A 22,531-nucleotide genomic window follows, 5' to 3' on the forward strand; every position below is an offset into this window, starting at 1 on the left:
CTCTCTCTCTCTCTCTCTCTCTCTCTCTCTCTCTCTCTCTGAGAGTGACGGGGAAGAAAAAAAAAAAAGTTCGCTCTACACGTAGCTATATGCGCTTCAAAAGTGTATGAAGTATCAATCAAATATATTTTTTTTAAGGTTACCCTCTAAATTCGTTTGCAGAGACCCATGGAATGAAACAAAGGCGACGTTCAGATTTTAGCAAATCAAACGCTGATTCATTTTTATTCTTAGATAAGTGTGTGTGTGTGTGGGTGTTTTTTTTCTTTTATTTGCAAATTTTGAAGTGCCAGGTAATGTCTTTGGATACAATATTTTCGGCTGATAGACATATATCTATGGGGAAAGTTTTCGTTATAATTTAATCCGAATTTGCAGCATATATGTGTGTGTGTGTGTGTGTGTGTGTGTGTGTGTGTGTGTGTGTTTGTATGCATTAACAGATAGATTGATATGTGTCAGCTCATACACTTGAATATATGCGTCATACAGACAGGCTTTCTCTGGTCTACACAATTTCAAACGCGTTTTACCTGTTGGTAAATTTTTTTGTGGTCAGGAATTAAGTCCGTTCTTTGCGAATCAAGCCCAGCCATGGGAAATCTCGTATTCAGGTCCAGCCATGCTCATATTCTACCCACGTATTAGGCACATTACTGTATTGCTAATTGTAATTCTAGTCGTTGTGTCCCTGTTGTTTACGAAATGGTATTACGTAAGGGATGCTGGTTATATGCTGGGAAATGTTCAAGTAAATATAAAGGTCACTGCTAATACTATGAAAGTACAAGTGTAGATGGATACAGTAACGACTTGGTGTTGGCTGAGATTGTATGCGAGGGGTGTTATATAAAAAATGAGACGAGAAACTTTTCGTAATGTGTTTTCCTTCGGGTGCATTAGTTTTACGAACATGGCTTTGAACAACTGTCTGCTGTTCTTTCTAACTGTGGACTAGCTGAAGTTTACATTTATATAGGACCTGAACTCGACGAATGACTTGAAACTGCAGTTGTTACGGTGTGGAAAAATGAAAAAGGTACTCTGACCATATAATTCTGAAATACAAATGCTTAATGTTAGCGATGTTCTTCTCTAAAAAATGAGTCACATTATTTTATTTCAGCATTAATTATTCTTCAAAGAATATAGTCTTGGTTTTGGTTAAATGTGACTAGTGCTTTGTGACGGCGTAGCTCAGCTCGCCATCAAAGTTTTCGTTCCGTTTGAGAAGTTCTGGTTACATACTACTGAGTAGGTACAGTAGCTGTCAAACTTATCCCAGCTTTACCTGTAGCACACAGTAAAGTATGCTAAATGAGAGAATGGCTGATTTTAATAACTTCCTTCAGGAATGAGAATAATCGGTATTTATGTTGAGTCAAGTAACATAACGTTAGACTTGGATTTCAGTATGTTCTACGTCTTCCATTGTCTGTCCATTAACTTTGAAGGCATAAGACAGATTGTGTAATCAGATTCAACGAAGCATGTATCACATGGTAGGCAGTACGGTAAAAATATTTATAGATTAATCACCATACCAAAAAAAGGCACATCATTGGCGTGGTCGGTAAGGTGTTGGCGTGCCACCTTGGTGGCCGCGAGTTTGATTCTCGGGCATTCTATTGAGGAGTGAGAGATGTGTATTTTCTTGTGATAGAAGTTGGAAGTTACGTAAAGCTGTTGGTCCCGTTGCTGAACAACCACTGGTTCCGTGCAACGCAAAAACACCTTACAAACAAAAAAATACCTGGAAAAGAGCAGTTAAATGTTGCAGCTGTCACTAGTCAAGTAAAAATGACTTTGGTTTATTTTTCAAAACACGAGGAAGATAGAGCAGATAAAATAATACTGATGTTTGAAATGAGGGGAAATCGTAATAATTTTAATTCTTGTATGTGAGATATTACCAACATTCGTTATTCTCTTGGTGCCTATGTACTGTCATACATAGTGTTTTCGGGGAGTAAGCCTACAAACTACTGTATTATTGTTCTTGTTTTCGGGGGTAGGAAACGTCTATGGCAAAGCCTAAAAAGGTCTGAAAAAGTGTTTCGCGTTTAGTTAAAGATATAGGAATTTTAAGATAGGATATTTATGATTTATTTATTAGAATGAAAATGTAAAAAATAAGTAATGTGCATGTTAAACAGTATAGAAAAATAAATTTTCATAAAATAAAGCATATTTATTTCAATTTTCGTAGGTGAAACAAGGCTCTATTTGACCATAGATTTCAGCATGTTTTGATTTATTTGGTGTACTGAATTTAGACTACATTTCTTTTCGATTATATTGTGTTTCCATTTATAACTGGGAATATATGAACGCGTTTAATTTGTGTCGATATTACTCGTTGTTAGTATGAGTAGTACTATGTATGAGTATTAATTACTATGATCACTTTGTGTTAAAGTTAGGAATATAATGTTTACAACTTATGCACGAGAAAGGGGAAAATCTTGCACGCGTCCCGAGTGAGCTGGAGGTCTGATCACCCCTTGTCCAGTTTGCCATCAGGAGAAACTACGTAAATATCTGGAATGTCAGTGAGTGGTTACTACAGCTATACGACCACCTTTCTCACACAATACGTTGTTGATTGCTGGAGAATTTCCCTGATCTTTTCTCCTTTCTATCCTTTCTTCTGAGAAAGCGAACATCTGAAGACTTTCCCTGACCACCAAAAAGGACGGACACCCTCCCACACGCATGCGCGCCCGCGCTCACACAGCAACACGCACAATTATAGATCGTTGTGCATCCTTTTGTGTTCTAGGAAATTGTTGACAGTATATTATACTCTATTACATTTACTTGCATAGGTACACTATACTATGTTGACACTATATTATACTATATTTCTGTTGTTTTTAAGATCGAATTTTGCTTCGTGGAATTTGTTGCTTTGAAAGCTAGAGACATATGACAAATAACATTATATATATATATATATATATATATATATATATATATATATATATATATATATATATATATATAATGTGTGTGAATATAAACTTTAGGTACTGATACATTATTATTTTTGTAATTGTAACAATTTTTGACGAACACTCTAATGAGTTAACAAATTTAATTTCTTCGTCAGAGACATGCATAAGACATTAATTTTTATCGTTATTCATAACTAATTATTTCCATTCTGTTTGATGTTTGAACCCGATGATATCAAGCGCTAAAATATAATTGGGTTGATAGATTGAAGTAACGTTGGAACGGAGATTTTAATTTCCCATCAGTGACTTTTCTGATTCAGGTTCTTAGTGACGTCAGTGGCATATTTTGGAATCGTGTAAAGGTGTAACTCTCTCTCAGTGTGTTTTTACCAGCTCTTTAATGTGACTAGAAATATTATTTGATTTTTAAAAAATTCATAAAGCTTTGTTCTTTTTAAGTAGATTATAAAAGTCGATGGCCAGTTTTCTCATCTCGCTTCATTATTATTATTATTATTATTATTATTATTATTATTATTATTATTATTATTATTATTATTATTATTATTATTATTATTATTAAATCCACGATTGTAGACGTAAATGTGCATTAGAAACATACATACAAACTAGACTTTTCGAAAATCTGCTCAATTATCCTTCTCAATCATTGTGGATTTCTTCCCAATTCTATTGACTCATGCTATTATTATTATTATTATTATTATTATTATTATTATTATTTTATTATTATTATTATTATTCTTGATGTTGTCTTCATTTCCATGTTGGTGGTTTTGTTCATGATACGGATATTACTGTGTTGAAATTGTTAGTGTCATGTTGTGGATTGTATTTATGACATTGATAATGAAATTTCCAAGTTCGTGTACTTGTTGTGGATGATATTTTTAATTTCTGTCTTCGTGAACGTCAACAACAACATTGGCAGTGATATTTTTAATTTCCTTTTGGTTATGATTCTTTCAATTCCATGGCGGTGTTGAAATAATGATGTTTTCATTTTTGCCTTATGGTAAATGATCATGATAATGGCGATTGAGGTTTTCTTCGTTTGATGTTGTTCAAGATGTTTTCGACATCTCAGCATCTCAACTTCATGATGATGATGATGATGTTTTCGATCAAAAACGACGTCGGCGAATATGTTTCCAGTTTGATGTTATTGTCCAAGATGTTTTCGACATCTCGACTTCATGATGATGATGATGACGATGTTTTCGATCAAGACCGTCGTCGCCGGCGATGTTTTCCATCAGAGGAGATGTTGATCCTCACCGCCCTGACGTCACGTTGGCTGTTGTTTTCCCCATGTGATGCGTTTCCACGGCTCTCTCTCGTCGCGGAGACTCGCCTTCTCGCGTGTGTAATAATTTCACCATAGCAACCAGAACCGGGCAGCTGCGTTTTACTACGCCTTGATGACGTCAACGGTGTATCGTAGCCTTTCCCCAAGGGAAAATGTGAGACGAGCGTATAGCACCACAACAAGCCTCAAGGAGAAGAGGCGGGGAGGGAGGTGGAAGCAGGCGATTGGTAGTTTTTGTATTATCCTTTTTATTCCCGTTCTTTTATCCTACTTACTCTCTTTTGTTTTAAGTTCTTTTAAAGTCTTGTGAGATTCGTAGGTAGCTTTTTCACCATTTTAGAAAGAAATAGTACACAGAGATGCTAAAAAAGTGCATTTCCTTTTTGGTTAGAGACTAATTATATAAGAAAGCAGTTCCTTCTGGGGTCTCAGAATGAAGGATTAGATACATGGAAATTTAAGAATAAATTAAACCGTGTCAGTACACAGCGGTACTCAACATTTCGTGGCCAAGAAATAAATTTCTCCCATTGATATACATTAAAAAACTATTTTTATCTTCCCCACATTCATTTCTCCATTCAATACAAAGGTTTTGCATCATGATTGTATCAGCTCCCATCTTGACATTCCTTTCCTTGAATATATAATACAAACCCTAAACTCATTATTAGACTTCTGTTTTGCTAAATTAATGCAGCATAAAATCATTGTTATGGAACAAAGCAACTGTTGGAGAGGGAAGCATTTTCCTTTGGTCACGAAGATCTGTCAGCGTTTTCATGTATTTATTTATGTTGATTAACATAAAGACTTTACTGATATTATCTTGAATGATGGATATAATGCCCTTCGGCTAGTGAAACTTCATCTATATTTCCGTAGAGTTTCGGCTTCAATATTTTGTCTTTCTCAAACTTTTTTCTTCTGCTTGCTGTTACGTGTCGTTAAATTAATAAAAATTATATCTATATATATATATATATATATATATATATATATAATATATATGTGTGTGTGTGTGTGTGTGTGTGTGTATGTATATACATATATAATATATATATACCATACATACGTATATATATATACACACATATATATAATAAAATTAATGCATACTTACTTAAGGAGGTGTCTGCTTTTTATCATAGTTGTTTTTTCGCTTCATACAAATGTCTTGATTTTAAGATGAATGTTCCAGTATCTGTGAAATATTTCCTTCGTCGGTGACCATATTTCTTTTGACGCCAGTTTACATCATTAATAATACCCAAGGTAGGTTTTGTTTGCACTATTTTGGAGGGGTAAATATAATCGATCCAACTCTAGAGGAGCTACGATTGTTCAATAACATTATCTTGTGACTTTGATTTAGTGCTTTCATTTGTTTATGAGTAGGTATATGCAAATCTATAGTTCTACCGAAGCGATGTCCACGATTAGAGGTGGTTATATTCTTAAACACAGGCACGGTATAGTAGGGAAAGGAAAAAGTATGTTACGAATCGTCAGATTTTGTTTTAAGGGGTAACAGCGCTCTTTACTGATATGTTTTTGCATCATTTACCTGCGGCCGGGTGCTCAGTTAGAGAACTGGTGTGATCATAAATCTCTTATAAGTGTTGTGAATTCGTGACATATAATTCTTATAATGTTAATGGGTTTAATGATCACCAGACGTCGTTCTACTGTCATACGAGTCTTTACTTTTTTCAGTTGTAAAGTAAATTTTTGCAACTTATATATTTCCATTGCAGCTGCCAGACTTTTTCTGAAAATTTAAAGAGCACGCAGTTATGAATTCTGAATGGGAGATATTTCAAAGTGTTCAGTCGTACATTTTAAAATGCCCTGTGCAGTGTTCAGGGATCTCTCTCTCTCTCTCTCTCTCTCTCTCTCTCTCTCTCTCTCTCTCTCTAAGAAGAGATGGGGGCTCACAGCATGGAGGTTAGAGAGGCTGATGACGATGAAGATGACGACTATGAGGAACATTCCGAGCAAAGAGGGGAGGATGATCCTAATGGCGTCGTGTGGGGCGGAGAGGGACCTAGGAGGCTGTGTGGGTAGAGGGGCTAGATTATTGGGGGGCGGGGCGGGAATGGGTCAGGGAGAGAAGGAGGGCAGCGATGACCTTTGTCGCCTGCTCCTAACAAGTTAGATAATGAGCGTCAACACAGTATCAGTTTCAACACGGAAATATCGACCCCGCCCCTCTACACATACCAAAGGCAAACAAACTTTCCATCTAGGCAGCCACACACACACCCACATACATAGCCCGCCCAGCCCCGTTTTCATCACCGGCGCCGCCGCCGCCTACGCGGAATACGCTTAGGCTAATGCTTTTCCATAATCCCCTGCGATCCGTTGTTATAGTTTTCCTATTATAGTTTCCCTCTCCCGGACTTTAATTATAGGTATCCTTGGAGAGGGAGTCCTGTGCCTTTAATACTGCTTCAATTGTTTGGAAAGAATTGGAGCGTTATTAAAAGGACATATTATTTGTGTTTGAAGTTTTGAAGTTCCATTGTCGTCCCAGTACACACACACAAACACAACAAACGCAGACAGGATTAGTATGTATGTCAACACTGGGTTGCCTAAAGGTGATGCGAGTAAGGTGTCACTTATATTTTTAATGGAAGCATTTAAGAAGGGAAACTACACCAAAAACTAAAGAGCGTCTCAGTGGCGTGGTCGGTATGGTGTTGGCCTGCCACCTCGGTGGCCGCTAGTTCGATTCTAGACCCTTCCATTGAGGGGTGAGAGATATGTATTTCTGGTGATCGAAGTTCACTCTCGGCGTGGTTCGGAAGTCACGTCAAGCCGTTGGTCCCGTTACTGAGTAACCACTGGTTCCATGCAACGTTAAAACACCACAAACAGACAAACAAACAAACCAAAAACTAAACCCCTACCACACTTTAATTGTTTTAAAATTGTGGGCCAGTCAGTTTCGTTACTGCAGGCCTCGATGCTGCTTCGTTAAAGAAAACGGGAACGCGGCAGCCCTTTATTAAGGTACTACTGGTTTCATTCGTTACGCTGCTTACACGTTTTCATTAACGTCAGTGTGAGATTTAGTAGTTGCGGAGGGGCCCTGTATTCGGAGCGACTTTGTTTGCAAAGCTGGGATTTGCGTGCTGTAGAGGTTGGGTCTTACTCAACTTTGATATAATGTTTCAGATTTGGGGGCTCAAGGAATAGCCTACTTTTTTCCCTTTCTTTGTTAGCTCTGAATAATCCCTTGGATTCCAGTGCTTGGCTTCAAGCCTAAATCTCATATTCTATTCCATTTCATTCCACTTTCTTTGTTAATTACATCCAATTTATATATAATTTTTATTTGTTAAAATATTTATAGTTTCTGTGTGTTTGTGTGTGTGTGTGTTTGTATAAGTGTAGCCTAACTTAGCTAATATTGACTTCTTCGTCATTTACCTCACTCTTAATCAGTTTTGTTGTCCTTTTTTAATGTTTGACGTCATTCTAGCCTACCTTGGCCCATGTTGACTTATTTATCACATACTTCACTCTTAATCACTTTTGTCGTCCTCATATTTTATTTTGTACTGTAGATGTAACATCCCCGTATCATCATCTATTCTACCAAGTAGCGTCAAGTAATTCCTTGTTTAAAGATCCCACTTCCCGGATCTATATTTTGTCTTTGGATGTTCCTTTCATTTCCAAAAGGTTCGCCTCCTCATCCACACTCTGCTTACTTCACAAGATATACACCTAGATTCCTGAAGAAGCTGACTCGGTTTTTTTTTTTTTTTTTAATTCCTGGCGATGTCTCTCTCTCTCTCTCTCTCTCTCTCTCTCTCTCTCTCTCTCTCTCTCTCTCTCTCCTCAACCCTCTGCGTCGGCATCTTTGTGTCACTGATTGCGAAAAAATTCTCTTTTACGTTTTAAGTTGGGTTGAGTGTGGAAGTTGATGTACAATAAATAAACAAGTGAAAAATGCGAGTTTTCTGTACAGCGTATAATGCTGTATGAAACTTTCAACCACAACCCAGTGGTGACCTGTGTTGTTGGCACCTCTAGCGGTACCAGACGCAAGATCATGGATAACTTTACCTCTAAATAAAAAAGAAAAAAAAACTACTGAGGCTAGAGTGCTGCATTTTGGTATGTTTGATGAATGAAAGGTGAATGATCAACATACCAATCTGCAGCCCTCTAGCCTCAGTAGTTTTTAAGATCTGCTGACGGACGGACGGACAGACAAAAAGCCATCTCAGTGGTTTTCTTTTACAGAAAACTAAAAGGTTTATTTCATCCCATCAAATACAATCTTCCCGGCATCAGTGTTCTTTTTGTAGGTAGCTACATAGAAGGGATTCCGCAGTCTCTGACTCAAGACTCTAGACCTGTTTTCTACCAATATTTCTTCCGATATATTGATGGTTTACCAAGCACAAAAACCACGTGAAACTCTTCGGGCGATGGGATATGTAATATAAAATAAATAATTTCTTTCTAAGTCATTATTTCCCGTTGCATAATGAAATGGATATTTCGATTTGAGATATTCCGGCGGAGGTCCTCATTGACTTCATTATTTTTTACGTGTTGTATTGGCGTGTCATTGAATTTCACTTCATCGTGTTGTACCCCCTGACAGGCCTCGATTGTTAGAAGGAGAAGTTTTCCTTCAACCCAAGAAATATTTACGAAAATCATATATGTATATATATATATATATAATATATATATAATATATATATATATATATATAATATACTTATATATATATATATATATATAATATATATATTAGTCAGACCACCGAAATATAGTCCTTAGCTTTAAAGCAAAAGTGTTTTAATGGGACTTTTAGACTTGAGACGTATAATTGTTTTAAACAGAAGAGTTTATTATATAAGCACAAGCACACACACACACACTCATATATATATATATATATATATTATATCTATATATATAATATATATATAATATATTATATATATTGTGTGTGTGCATGTTCATGTATGTGTTTGTATAAACGCATACCTACCTAAATACATACCTACACACGAGCGTGCACACACACACACACACACACTAACTACACTATACTATACAGTACTCTCCTGCGTACAATTAATGAAACAGTTTCTCTTTCGCAATTTGTTCCTTTGGGTCCGTTGCTGTGGTTGATGATGGTGACGATGATGATGTAGCAAGAGATATTGATACCTGGTGGGCCCTGAAGTATCTCCTCTCTGGAGTAGCGCTCCCTCCTCTCTCTCTCTCTCTCTCTCTCTCTCTCTCTCTCTCTCTCTCATTCTCTCCTCCGCCTCTCCTGCCTCCTTCAGATTGCTTGCGATTGTCCCTTTTGTGGCCGCATTGTTGTCATGGCAAGGGCCTTGTCCTCTTCTAGCCTCTCTCTCTCTCTCTCTCTCTCTCTCTCTCTCTCTCTCTCTCTCTCTCTGACATTTTAAAGGAATTGTGGTGGACGGAGGAAAGTTGTGCTCTCTCTCTCTCTCTCTCTTCTCTCCTCTCTCTCTCTCTCTCTCTGTCTGGCTTTTTAAAGGAACTGTGGTGGACAGCGAAAAGGAGTGCTGGGTTTATCTCTCTCTCTCTCTCTCTCTCTCTCTCTGAGAAAGTTATTTTTGTGGCGGATAGGAGGGTGGAGTGAGAGGTACAAATGAAATCGCTGCAGCTGCTTACGAGGGCGCGAGGGTCCACTGACAGCTAATAAAGGTTTTCTTGTTTTAGATGCAGGACAGCGGGGAAAATAGAAAATAAAGGGTCGGAAAACCCCCTACTAAAAATAGCCGGAAATGCTGTTTGTTTGCTGCCAGGGGCCCTGGGTCCCACGGCGTCTTAATACATTCACATCAACTTTGTATCCGAGATCTAGGCCAGTGCCTTACGACGCTCCCGATTGGCTGTTGATAAACCCAATCACACGGCTGGAAACTCTCAGTTTCTCTCGAGAGTTCACATAGGCAGGATGTATGTTCCACCTCTCCTGAGGGATACTTTTGAAAGACTTATCCCTCAGGAGGAGTGGAACGTACATCCTGCCTATGTGAACTTTCTCGAGAGACTGAGAGTTTCCAGCCCTGTGATTGGCTAATCAACAGCCAATCAAGAGCGTCGTAAGAGACTAGCCTAGACATCAGATGCACGGTTGATGTGAATCTACTATAGTAGCTGCAGCATTTATTGTTATCAGTAATAGTAGTGGTAGTAGTAGTAGTAGCTACAACACCGTATACCCCTTTTTTTTCTCATAATAAAAACGTATCCGCCATTGTTTCTCAGTTTTCCTGACTTGCAACGCTGCTTTTGTATACAACATTTTATTTGTTTATGTCCTTTGTTCAACGTGCTTTTCAGGCTATTTTCTACTTTGACTTCTTCACTTAAGGCTTAAAGAAAATATGCTCTTTAGAAACTTACTTTGCAAGTCCGTAACCTTTTTGGCTTGTTTCATATGATTATGAGTTATTCATTACTATTATCATCTTAACGTTTCTTGGGTCTATCCTTTTCGAAAATTGTACCACGTACATTTTTAATAGTTGTGTTTCCTAATAAGGGTTTCTTTTATTTTTTACGTAGTATATTTTTCATATTTCTTTCCAATGTCTGATGAGTCCTAATCAGGCTTCCATTATCTGTTATCGATTATCGGAGAATTCCACTTTATTCATCTTCAGTTACGTGAACTTGAAGTTGTTGGTTCATAGTAATTATTCATGTTTCTAAAATTGCCTTATAAGGCAAAGTAATTTTGTATAAAATAAAGAACAATTTATAGTTACTGAAGTCAAAGGAGACCCATATTTTGAATGTATTGGCGCAGCAGGACTCCTCTAGTTTTCATATCCTTTGGTGGCAGGACTTTGTACAAGGTTACGCGACGCCAGAGGGCCTTAAATCGGTCAGTCAGTCAGTCCTTCGGGGGTAAAACCCCAGTCATGTCCTTTCACCCGTTTTCATATTTCTTTGGCCATGGGCTAGACTAGGGTGTTGAATTGCCCTTCCCGTCGGCTTCTGAATTCAGGAAGCTTTTTTTATATGAATTTGTTAGGTTAAATTTCATTGTGATTTAAATTCAGCTTGCAAGTAATACTGTGGATGGTGTAGTTTTTTAAACTACTGTTTTCTCTAAAGATATCTGTCTTTATGACAACATATAATGTAAGTTTTCGTTGTGTTCGGTAGAGGTTTCTCAACCTTTTTTCGTAAAATCCGCTTATATTACGTTTGCTCCTAAAACTTTCGACGCTTTTACTTATTTTTGGGAATTAATATATTTACAAAGTTTGTTGTTCAATTTTTGGAACTTACATATTTACAAAGTTTGTTGTTCCCTTTCCACCTCGAAAGGACATTTCATTATAATAATTATATATATAATCGTCGTCCGGCAGATAGTTAAAGTCCATCTTATCTTAGAGAAAAGCTCCTTAACAGAAAGTTATTTAGTTATTATTTTTTCTCACCTTCCTTATTTTCCCCTTGCATTTGAACCAGGAACTAAAGCTCTTGAAGAGATAACGCCCACCCCCTTATTTCCTGGACTCTGAGGACTTGGAAGTAGTGTATTTTAAGATCTAATTAGGATGAACATGCTCAAGTGAATTCACTAAGGGAGTAGGACGGAGTGAGACGAGGAGTAGTTGATGGAGCCGAGAGACAAGGAGGAAAGGTGCCGGGAATCGGGAAGTGATGCTCGAGTGTCTTCCTCGTAACATTTCAATTGTCGCATCTCGCGTTTAGAATTTGTTTTGTTTCATTATTGGATTTTTTTTTTTAAGTTTTTGGTCTAGCTTCGATATTGGCAGATATTTTCTTTTATTGCCAAAATGTCGAATTCGTCCTCCAACAAATACGGTTATCAATATTGGAAACAAATTCTGTAGCAACGCGTGCAAAAAATAGCTCCTTTGTTATCGAACCACAGTGCAGAAATCGATACGCTTTGCGTCACTAATAATTTTCACTTTATAAGCTGCGAAATTATTATCTAGTGACAATTTTTCCTATTTTTTTTTTTACATTTACTCGGGCACGATGAAATGGACAAACAGTTACATCTGGGGCTGAAACGTGGAAATCGGCTTCCTTTACAATCAAACGAGTAATTCTGGTCGAGTGGAGTCATCATAAGAAGCTTTGGGTACTTCAGCCAGTTTGAACAGCCGTCGGCAGATACACAGTGAGGATGAAAAACTCTTCACTTGGGACTGATTAGGTTTCGTGGACACTGATTATTAATGAAGACTCTCGGCTGGTTGGAGCTTTTGTCGACTCTTCATAGACCTCATTTTTTTTACTTGTATTTGGACATGGACGCGAAGTGCGTTCGTTATAAAGGTGTCTATATAACGTATTGTTGTGATATATATTTCATTATTTTCCTCGACATTTACGTGTCAGCATCGTTATTTTGAATTATGACCAAAAACCATAGGCTTAATTTAGATTACGTCTAATAGGAACTTACGTTTTATTGCTGCTGGTTGCAATTTATATTTTGAAATGTGGCTCTTCAGATCTGTGATAATTATCGCCGATGAATTAACAACAAAATAAGGCGTTTCATTTCTCATTACGTAAATTATACGATGCATTTCTATCTTCGAAATCATCGAAGTAAATAAAAATCCTTTTCTGCTTCCGGACATACCGTAGTTCCGTAATTAATTGTTCTGATTTTTTTTCTATCTCTTCCTCTTTCACCAAACTGTCTTCTCTTTCCCTTCTTCTGTCTTTGTGTGTGAGAGAGAGAGAGAGAGAGAGAGAGAGAGAGAGAGAGCGAGAGAGAGAGAGAGAGAGAGCCCTGCCTACTTCTCACAAACAGATCCCCCGAGGAGGAGGAGGAGGAGGAGGAGGAGGAGGAGGAGGAGGAGGAGGAGGAGGAGGAGGAGTGCTTGCATTATGCATCCCATTAACCCTCTTCATCGCTGGCTGTCTTTGTGAAGCGCCCAAGGACGCCGATGGCTGTGTCACAGAGGGGCGGGCCACTCTCTTTTTAACGAACCAGCTCCCTTTTGACACGTTTTGAAGAACTCAAGCCGGAATGTTTACCTGCCTTTGTGTGTGTGTTTTGGACGCTTGTTTTTTTACTTTTTTTTTTTTTTTTTTTTTTTTTTAAGTGTTCGGACTCGAGTATGCGCGCTTGATTTTGGGTCTCGTCTAAGCGTGCGCCACTCGTTCTTCAGCTGTTTAGACTCGTTAGCTAGTATTGTAAGTAGTATGGGTTAAGTGCAAAGAAATTTATAGAACATATTAGTATATATGAGAAGAAAAGTGGCAAGTCCCATTTATTGACCAAACGACCTGAAATCATTATGAACCATTAGTTCTTTTCGTTTACTCAAAGTTCCTAATGCCTCGTGGAAAACCGCGAGTCGAGACGCTTCCTTACGTTAAGAATTTAAGTTTTGGAACTGCAGAGCTTATGAAATGCATGTCTCAAAAGCGCTCTATGAGGAAATGTGGCATCATTTCTTCCTTCTGTGGATACATGAACGGTATTTTATAAAGTTAGCCAGTAGTGAAGTAGTAATAGGGTGCTACTCTTAATACAATTCACCTCATTTTTTTTTATATAGATTTGTTGAATTTTTCCTATTTCCATTACTTCTCACTGACACTTTTGAACTGTTCTTTTATCGCCAGGGCTTCTAAGGTCCTTGATTTCGATACTCGAACACGATCGACAACCCATTTATTAAATTTGTGCAAAAAAAAAAAGGGTATTGAATTGCTGATTTACCAAAATAAAAGGTAGCATTTTCTATAAAATTGAAAGAAGAGACCACCAAATTGTTTTAATACACGGTAGCCAAACCTTTCAAACATTTTCCTTGTTCTCACAAAATATCACATGTCAATTTGAGATGTAAATATTAATATCACAGCAGACCTCCTTTTGGTTGTATCTAGATCAAAGTAAGGACATTGATTATTCATGAGTTAGACATAAATGAAAGCCACAATAGTTTCTCTAAGCTATTTTTGCTATCTTAAAGACAGAGGCGACTAAATATCATTATTCATTCGCCAGAAAGGTTGAAGATTAATGATGTAATCATATATCTACTCGTTATTTCAGTGAGAACAGAAATGTAATTATGTACAATTGGAATTTTTGGTCTGTTTACTTGCTGCAATGGAATTGCAATACACATGCAATGTAATTACTTGATGGTGAATGATGAAAAAAAAAATAATTGTGGATTGCCAGTCACGTGTCATCCTAGACGTCACTTTTTTTTCCAAGTGTTACTCACGACGATTAATTTACTAATCTTACGATTTAGGAAGAAAACACTGCGAAGAATGGTGTTTTTTTTTCTTTTTACCCATTGCTAATCTTACGATTTACGGAAGAAACACTGTGAAGAATGTTTTTTTTCTTTTTACCCATTACTAATCTTACGATTTACGGAAGAAACACTGCGTATAATGGTTTTTTTTTTTTTTTTTTTTTTTTTTTACCCATTACTACTCTTACGATTTACATTGGAAACACTGCGAAGAAGTGTGTGTTTTTAGTTTACCCAAATCACATCATGTCAAAGAAACGATACGTATACAACAACAAAAATAAGGGCAAAGTGTATAATCGCTAATATAATTTGTATCCCTAACCCCTTTTCCAACGATTGACTGCCAGCCATGGACATTAAAAACACGCCTTCTATTTTTCTTCTGCAGGCTGATGCGTCGGTGGAAATGGAACAGCGTTATTTTGTTCATGCCTCACTCGACTATGTGTTTCTGCTGCAGGAGGTTCAGGAGAGGAAGAAGTTTGAGTTCGTCGAAACAGTAAGTGCCTTTTCGTGTTTTATTTAATGTCGCGTTTGTCCGTGTAGGACATTTAATGTTTTTGAAGTTGTGGTGTAAATGTAGATTCATACTTTGAAGTAGTCACTTTGTGTCTTGGCTGAAAAATTTGTGGGTGTGAGTTTATTCTGTGTGATAATCTATGACCACTGGCCTTTTTGTTTTATTATGTATATTATATATATATATATATATATATATATATATATATATATATGTGTGTGTGTGTGTGTGTGTGTAATATATTATAAAAATAAATGATTTTAAATCAAATCAGTGATCATTTATCAAGATAGTTTTATAGATTGTTTTATGATTTTATACCACTACTCTGTTTCTCCCCTTCTGATTTTTATTCCAAGATTGGAACAGTGTTGCCAATGATAGACTGAAGAGTTTTTATACATATTTTGATTACAAAAATTTCATCTGTTGCTTATCATTATTATTGTTGATAAAAATGCTCAATTAATATGTTCTGAAAATTCATCAAGGTGCCTGCACACTTTCTAATAGTATGTGTTTTTAGTTAAATACAGACTAGAAATCATTGCAATGTTAACTGTGTAGGACGAAGATTGAGGTCAGTAATGAAAGTAAGTTACATGAAATGCAGAATCTGCTTTTTGATATTTGAAGAAATTTTAGGGATTGGTTTGTATTCAACATGATAACTCACCTCTTTTTGGACAATTTGTTCCAAGGATTTTAGTATGGATAAGTGTGTGTGTGTGTATGTGTGTGTTTTTTACCAAGAGTAGTAAAGAAATGTAACTAACCTATGAAATTTTGCTATCTTTTTTAGTTATTAAGTTATATGTATGGTTGGCTGACATTCTATCACCAAGGCCACGAAGTATTCAACGACTGCAACCCGTACATGCGGGATCTCCAAGTTAGAGTTCAAAGGGTATGTGTCATATAAGCAATATATTTTGCTCATGTTTATTTAATTTGTAAAGTCATACTATATATTTTGATATTCATATATAATGTACTGCACATGATTTATTTTGCAGTCATATGGTGTTACACTATTTAAAACAATGGAACCCAACCAATGTGCTGCAGCTGGAAATACAATTTAAAAACTATGAATACTTTTCTTGTATCATAACTCCCTTTCTCATCTCTGGTAAAATAACTAGTATATTAAATGCAATTTTTGTATCATCATTATACCTGAATCTTATTGGCTGTGGCATCTTTTTACCTAGTTCGATTACAGGTATAACAGTGTGCACATTACTCATACATTTATAGTGCAACTGCTCTAACTGCTCTTATAGTCACATTTGTATTGTCATTCATTTTATATTGAGTAAAGCAACATCATAGTAAAATATGTATTTTAATTTTCAATTTATCCACAGCCAAAGTTTTGTCCCAGTGAAATTCAATTTATACAGAATAGTACTGACAAAACTGTTTTTTTAAATAAAGGTGCCAAGGACTTCTGAAAGGCTGTGCAGGCAAAAAAGGTTGGGAACCTTGATTTTGGTTGTTATACTAAATTTCTATTAGTTTTCTTCAATGGCTATTAATGTAGTAAATTGTATTAAATATTTTTTTCTTTTTCCTTCATACCAACTGTTTCCTGGTCATCCTCCACACCTGCTGTTTCTTCTGGTCGTTATACTCATTTATTGATGCTGTTTGACGACACTGCTGGTTGGCTGGACAGACGCGTGAGAACTTCCTCGCCACGCGCCAAGAGTCTGTTACGCTAAAAAACAAGATGCTGGAGGTGCGTAAGACGGTAATGTGTCCTCCGGCTGCTTCACACTAACTCACGCAAACCTTGATTTGTGCCTCTTGGCGTAGACTTTTCTCAGATACCCTTACCTTTGTCAGACTTATTTTCTGTGCCATTTTGCCTCTTTGTCTGTCTCCCCGAAAACAGTGGTATCTGACAATTTTTTTTTTTTTATGAGATATTCATAAAGGCACATAATGATGTTGCCAATTGATTATGAGCTGAGTCGTGAGAGGGAAGATTGACTGCTGTGACTAGAGCAAATATTCAAGGGGAAGGGGCCTTTATTCTTATCTATGAGGATTTTACGAAAACAGACCCAGTTTTTCAAATAGAGTTTTGAAACAAAGAGTGTATGTGTGTGTGTATATATATATATATATATATATATATATATATATAATATAGATATATATATATACACAATCATATATATATATATATATATCATATATATATATATATATATATATATCATATATATCTATATATATATATATATATATATATATATATATATATATATATATATATATATATATATATATATATATATATATATATATATATATATATATATATATATATATGTATATAATATATATATATATATATATATATATATATATATATATATATATATATATATATATATATATATATATATATATGGTATATATATATATATATATATATATATATATATATATATATATATATAATGTCAAATTTTGTGGAAACAAGCCAGTTCCAGTAATAATTCTGAAAACACAGACACAGACACAGAAAACAATAGTGATGATGCAATTTTATATCCTGCTCGAAAATGCAGAAAAAAAGGCGTGCAAATATTCTACTACGTTTCCCAAGGCAACATTGGTTATCATTAGTAAAGGGTTAAGTAAATTTTACAGAAAGAAGACTACATAGATATTTTTCACTAGAGGGCTGAAACAAACACACACAAGGCCTTATGCCCCTGATAATCCCCGGGTATAAAATGCTACAAAATATTTTTAAATTTTTACCAGCTGTCTGTTGTAATTTCTTAGTTTATGCATAATGGCCCAGACATTTGACCACATATTCTCAGTAGGAGAGAAATAATGGGATGTTATTTCGTAATGTTAGGTGTCATTGATCTTAGGTTTGCATTTCAGTTATTACTTTTTTGGTTTTGATACTTCCTTTCATATTAATGCTGAGATAGTGTTTGTTTTTACATAGTATATTTTATGAAAGCTTTGAAATATTGTATTCGAATTATAACCTAATGTCAAAGATGACTTTTTCCGGCTGCATTATATATTCAAGTAGTTTAAATTGAAGAGCTTAATCCTTTAGCAGTCGCCATTTGGATTTTATAGGGTAGTAAATGTCAAGACAACACTGTTTCACATCACTGGTTTCTCTTCATCCTTGGGGGAGTGTTTTATGGAGTTTAAATTATGGTCTGTCAGATGCAGAGTGTGAGAAAGCAATCAGAAAAGAGATACTATGGTCTTTAATAGTCTGGGAAAATCAGAGGGTAAATTTGTTTTCACTTTCCAGAGCTTTTATATTCCAACAAATAATTCAGCATAATCTGAAAGAGTTCTGTATTATTTTGTAACTTGTGATAGAACCATTTAAAAAGAATCAGTAACTTGTAGAATGCGTTACAAAAACTGAATAAGAAATTTAAGTGCATTTTGAACATTAAGTGAACCATGATAATATTGGTGGCCTAGAATTCTAAACTTTTAAAGCTCCAAAAAAGTAATAAAAAATAAGAAAGGAAAATAAAGAGAAAAATCTATAGTAAGAAACACAAATCAAGGTGAAAGTGGGGCTTGTTGCCTTGTAGCTTTATGTCATGTACTTTTAAGTATACATATACGTATACTACCTGTAATTGATGGCTTCTAAAGGATAATGTTACTTTTCCAAATGTTGGTATGTATCCTTTAAGTATCCATCAGGTACCTTTATGTCTTTAATTCATCATGGAATTTGCATTGGTCCATGAAGTCCATTGTATGCTTTTAAAATTGAAATTTTCTACTGTAGTGGTGGAGTAGGACGATTAGAGCTTTATGTTGGCTGAAAACAAAAAAGACAATGCCTTTCATTTTTGTTTTATTGCATTCAGGTGATATCAGATGTACATTTCTTGAATCATATGTAGTTTGTTATGTGCACTTTATGATAGAAGGCATTGAAAAATTTTCTCCTTACTTAAACACAAGACTTCATATTCATAGTAATGAAGTAATTTGTCTGTACTTCTTTGTGTACAATACATACAGTAATTACTGCTTGCATTGTATGTAGTGGATGGCATGAAGAAAAGTCATAAGGATATTTTTGTTATTAACCTGGTGGAATCTCATTTAAAAATGTAATGGTAGTTAATTTTATTTTCTTTTATGATTAGGGGGTCAAATCAAGTCATACTTGGTATCTTTGCTTAGCATATACGTATATAAAGTATGTAATTTTAAATCCTGATTTCTTTATAGTATGCATGATGCTGTAAAAATACTTCCTCTTTTATTGTACTGTTTGGAAATATTGCACCATTAACTGATTATAGTTTTATTTATATCTTGATAGGCTATTATAAAATTTGCAATTCCTTTTACATTTTGTTGATAATCTTATAAGGTTACACGACCAATGAATGATGAGGAATATTTTGCAATGATTATAATTTACAATAATAATATAAGTTTGATAAGTAATTGAATATTACTTTGAATTATATATAATGCAATGAGAGTGATAAGTAATTATTACTGTGAATTTATTTATATTAAATTTGCTTTCATATTTATTAGCTTGATTTTTTAATACAACAATAATGTAAAAGAGCTTGCAAAGTAATCAATAGTTTCCTGGATATTGAAAAAGTTATCATGATTAATTTGAGTATACGTACTTGATATGCCCCTCTATTGTCTTGCCTTTTACAGCTTATGTTTCAGGGTAAGAGCATGTGTTCATTCCTAGATCCTCCTCACTGACCACATCATCAAGAGGTTGTAAGAGAAACCTAAACTCACTATTTACCTTTTTCTCCATATCAACCCCCTTCCCTTACCAGGCACTTGCTAACAAACACACACCTGTCAAGACCACTGTGATGACAACAGTGATTTTATTGCAATTATTGATAGCTCAAGTATATTCCTGCTTGCTATTTTTCTGGTTTTAACATTACATTTCTGAAGATTTATTAAGCATTTGCTTAGATTTCAGCCTTTTTTTTTTTGCTTCTACTGTATTAACATGTCATGTGAATTATATTTTTTGCATTAAGCTAATACTTTTGCACCCCCAACACTTTTATATGCCAGCATTCACGTCTTTGAATGTTGCAGACACTTTGCTTTAGGTTAACAGACAAAAAGAGTATGTAGTAGTAGTTGGCTGCATGCACCATCTAGAAAGACAGGAACTTATCAGTTACACGCCTGACTTTTCAAGTGTCTACAGGGTTTTTAACGGCTGAGCATAATTCCTAAATTGTTCATTACTGCAAGATTGCCAAAAGATGTTAATTTTCATAATTTCTATAATTGATCTCGGAATGGAAATTGCAGCCTCATCTTATCATACCATTAGGGAAAGGGACTTCCTGGTATCCCTTGACCTCAAGGATCATGCCTTTGGTGGACCTGTTTGCAGTTAGCTTCAGCTGCTAGCTTCTAGTGTATTGCTCCACCTAGCTAGACTTGGGAACTTGGGAGATAAAAGCACAGATGCATCCCTGGGACAACCTGAATATTTATGCCTTTCCTCGATTCTGATACATCAGGCAGATCCTAGAAAAGCTTCCAAAAATCTGATGATGATCCGGATTGCTTGTCTTTGGCCAAAGCAGGAAGGGGTCTCTTGACTTCCCTTTTTTGTTAATAGAAAATACCCAGGTGGTCACCAAGTAAAAGAAGTGTCTTTGTCAGATGCACTCTCTGAGATTATGGAGAGACTTTGAAATGTTATAGCATTGCATTCATGTTTTGCAGTCTATGAGATATCACAGCATTTCATTTATGTTTGGCTGTCTCAGAAAAAGAGGGTTTCCAGCAGAGGCTATTGCCTAACCTTGCAGATCTTCAGCTATCAAACCCTACCAGGCCAATGAGCCATTTCTGTAATTATTGAAGCAAGAATCCAGCTGATTTCACTGTTTCTCTTAATAGCAGCCTTAATTCGTTTCTTTAGATGCCCCAGACTGTCAGCTTCTCATCCATGCATGGTATCTTACAAATGTAGACATCCAAGTTTATGCATCTAATGCTTGTTTATATGTATATATAGCGTGTTATTTTCATGTTCGTCGGACACCCATAAATATACCAGCTCCTCTGTTTTTTATATTTATAGTTTTGGGTTTCTGACCTGTCTTAGCCACCAAATGCTCCCTTGATCCTGCAGCTGAGACTTCATAATTCAGTTATAATTTAGTCACTTGTATGAGTGATTAACTTGTGTTATAACAAGCTGCGTTTCATACATTTCATACAAATCTCTCATATTTTGTAATAATTTCCTGCCTCCCAGCCACACTGTTCTCTCACAGCTTCATATTCACTGTGGGAAAAGTGAGGCAGGTGTTTGATGAGTTCTTGAAGCTCCAGGTGATACATGCAACAAGCCACTGCTACATTTCTGTTTATCATGTAGTTCATGGGACATATTTAAGTTCTGTGAGTGACAGCATATATAAGTGATTGGGTTATATAGGAAAAAAGTTTCATAATAAATTTGGTTATCTTGCAGTTTTGTGTTGTAAATCATTTTTGTCATAGCTGTGAATTTTTTCCAAGAGAGGTAATTTATTTGTTTTTTGTCCAGTTTGCTTATAATTTCCTTTAGTATTAACATTAGTACAATTTAATCTGTGACTTGAGATTTTAATCTTTGTAAATAAGTGCTGTCAAGTGTAAAGAGTTACCATGATCCTTTAAAGTTCAAAAGAAATAGCATCTCTAAACTTTCTTAAAAGTTAATTTACTCATATATTATCCAGACTTAAATGAGAATACTTTAATCAGGACAAAAATATGTACATTTAAATTCTCAATTTGCTATATTTTATTAGCTTGTGTATGCTTGAATGACTAGTTCATGCGTATGTAAACAAAAATCTGATTTAAAAGAGATCTTTAAAGAAATTTTCATGTTCTACCTTAATGTCTACATTGATTTTGACAGTGTTAGCATTTGGTCCTTTCTGCTGTCTCCCTTGTCTGTTTTGGAAGGAAATGATTTCATGGGGAAAATATTTACACATCGTTTATTTAATAAGTGGTTTAGTATAATTTTTTGGCGATTTTCTTAATGTGTACCATGACCTTTTATTTATTTATATATATATATATACAAACAAACAAAGGTTAGCAGCAAAATTATGGAACTGGCCTCAAGCTATATAGTACTAACTCTTGCACATTTTCACTATTTTCATCACTGTACTTTTTGACTGAAGTATCTGGCTGACTCTTATGGTTTCCCCAAGCAAATTCAATGTGACATTGGCAGTTTTCAACAGCAGGTTCTTTAACCATAAATGAGATTTTCAAAAGAGGATCTGCATCCATAACTTTCTGACCGGTCACTTGACCATTGCTCTTTTAATTGAGATCCTGTGAAGAATTCCTGGAGGCTGAAATAAACTTT

The 22,531-nt window shown here is 35.5% G+C and overlaps 1 protein-coding gene across 18 annotated transcripts in view; it reads left to right on the forward strand.

Annotated features, from left to right (window-relative positions):
• The window catches only part of LOC135213540 (rho GTPase-activating protein 26-like), a 452,328-nt gene that overhangs the window by 360,518 nt on the left and 69,279 nt on the right, over window positions 1-22,531 (forward strand). For 17 of the 18 annotated variants that reach the window (XM_064247486.1, XM_064247475.1, XM_064247473.1 and 14 more), the window contains exons 4-6: window positions 14,983-15,093; window positions 15,917-16,021; window positions 16,796-16,870. In XM_064247486.1, the coding sequence (XP_064103556.1) occupies window positions 14,983-15,093; window positions 15,917-16,021; window positions 16,796-16,870 (291 nt within the window). The remainder of the gene's footprint in view (window positions 1-14,982; window positions 15,094-15,916; window positions 16,022-16,795; window positions 16,871-22,531) is intronic. The other variant, XM_064247476.1, reaches the window with a different exon arrangement.

Source organism: Macrobrachium nipponense, chromosome 43, assembly GCF_015104395.2.
Source record: "Macrobrachium nipponense isolate FS-2020 chromosome 43, ASM1510439v2, whole genome shotgun sequence".
Taxonomy (NCBI): domain Eukaryota; kingdom Metazoa; phylum Arthropoda; class Malacostraca; order Decapoda; family Palaemonidae; genus Macrobrachium; species Macrobrachium nipponense.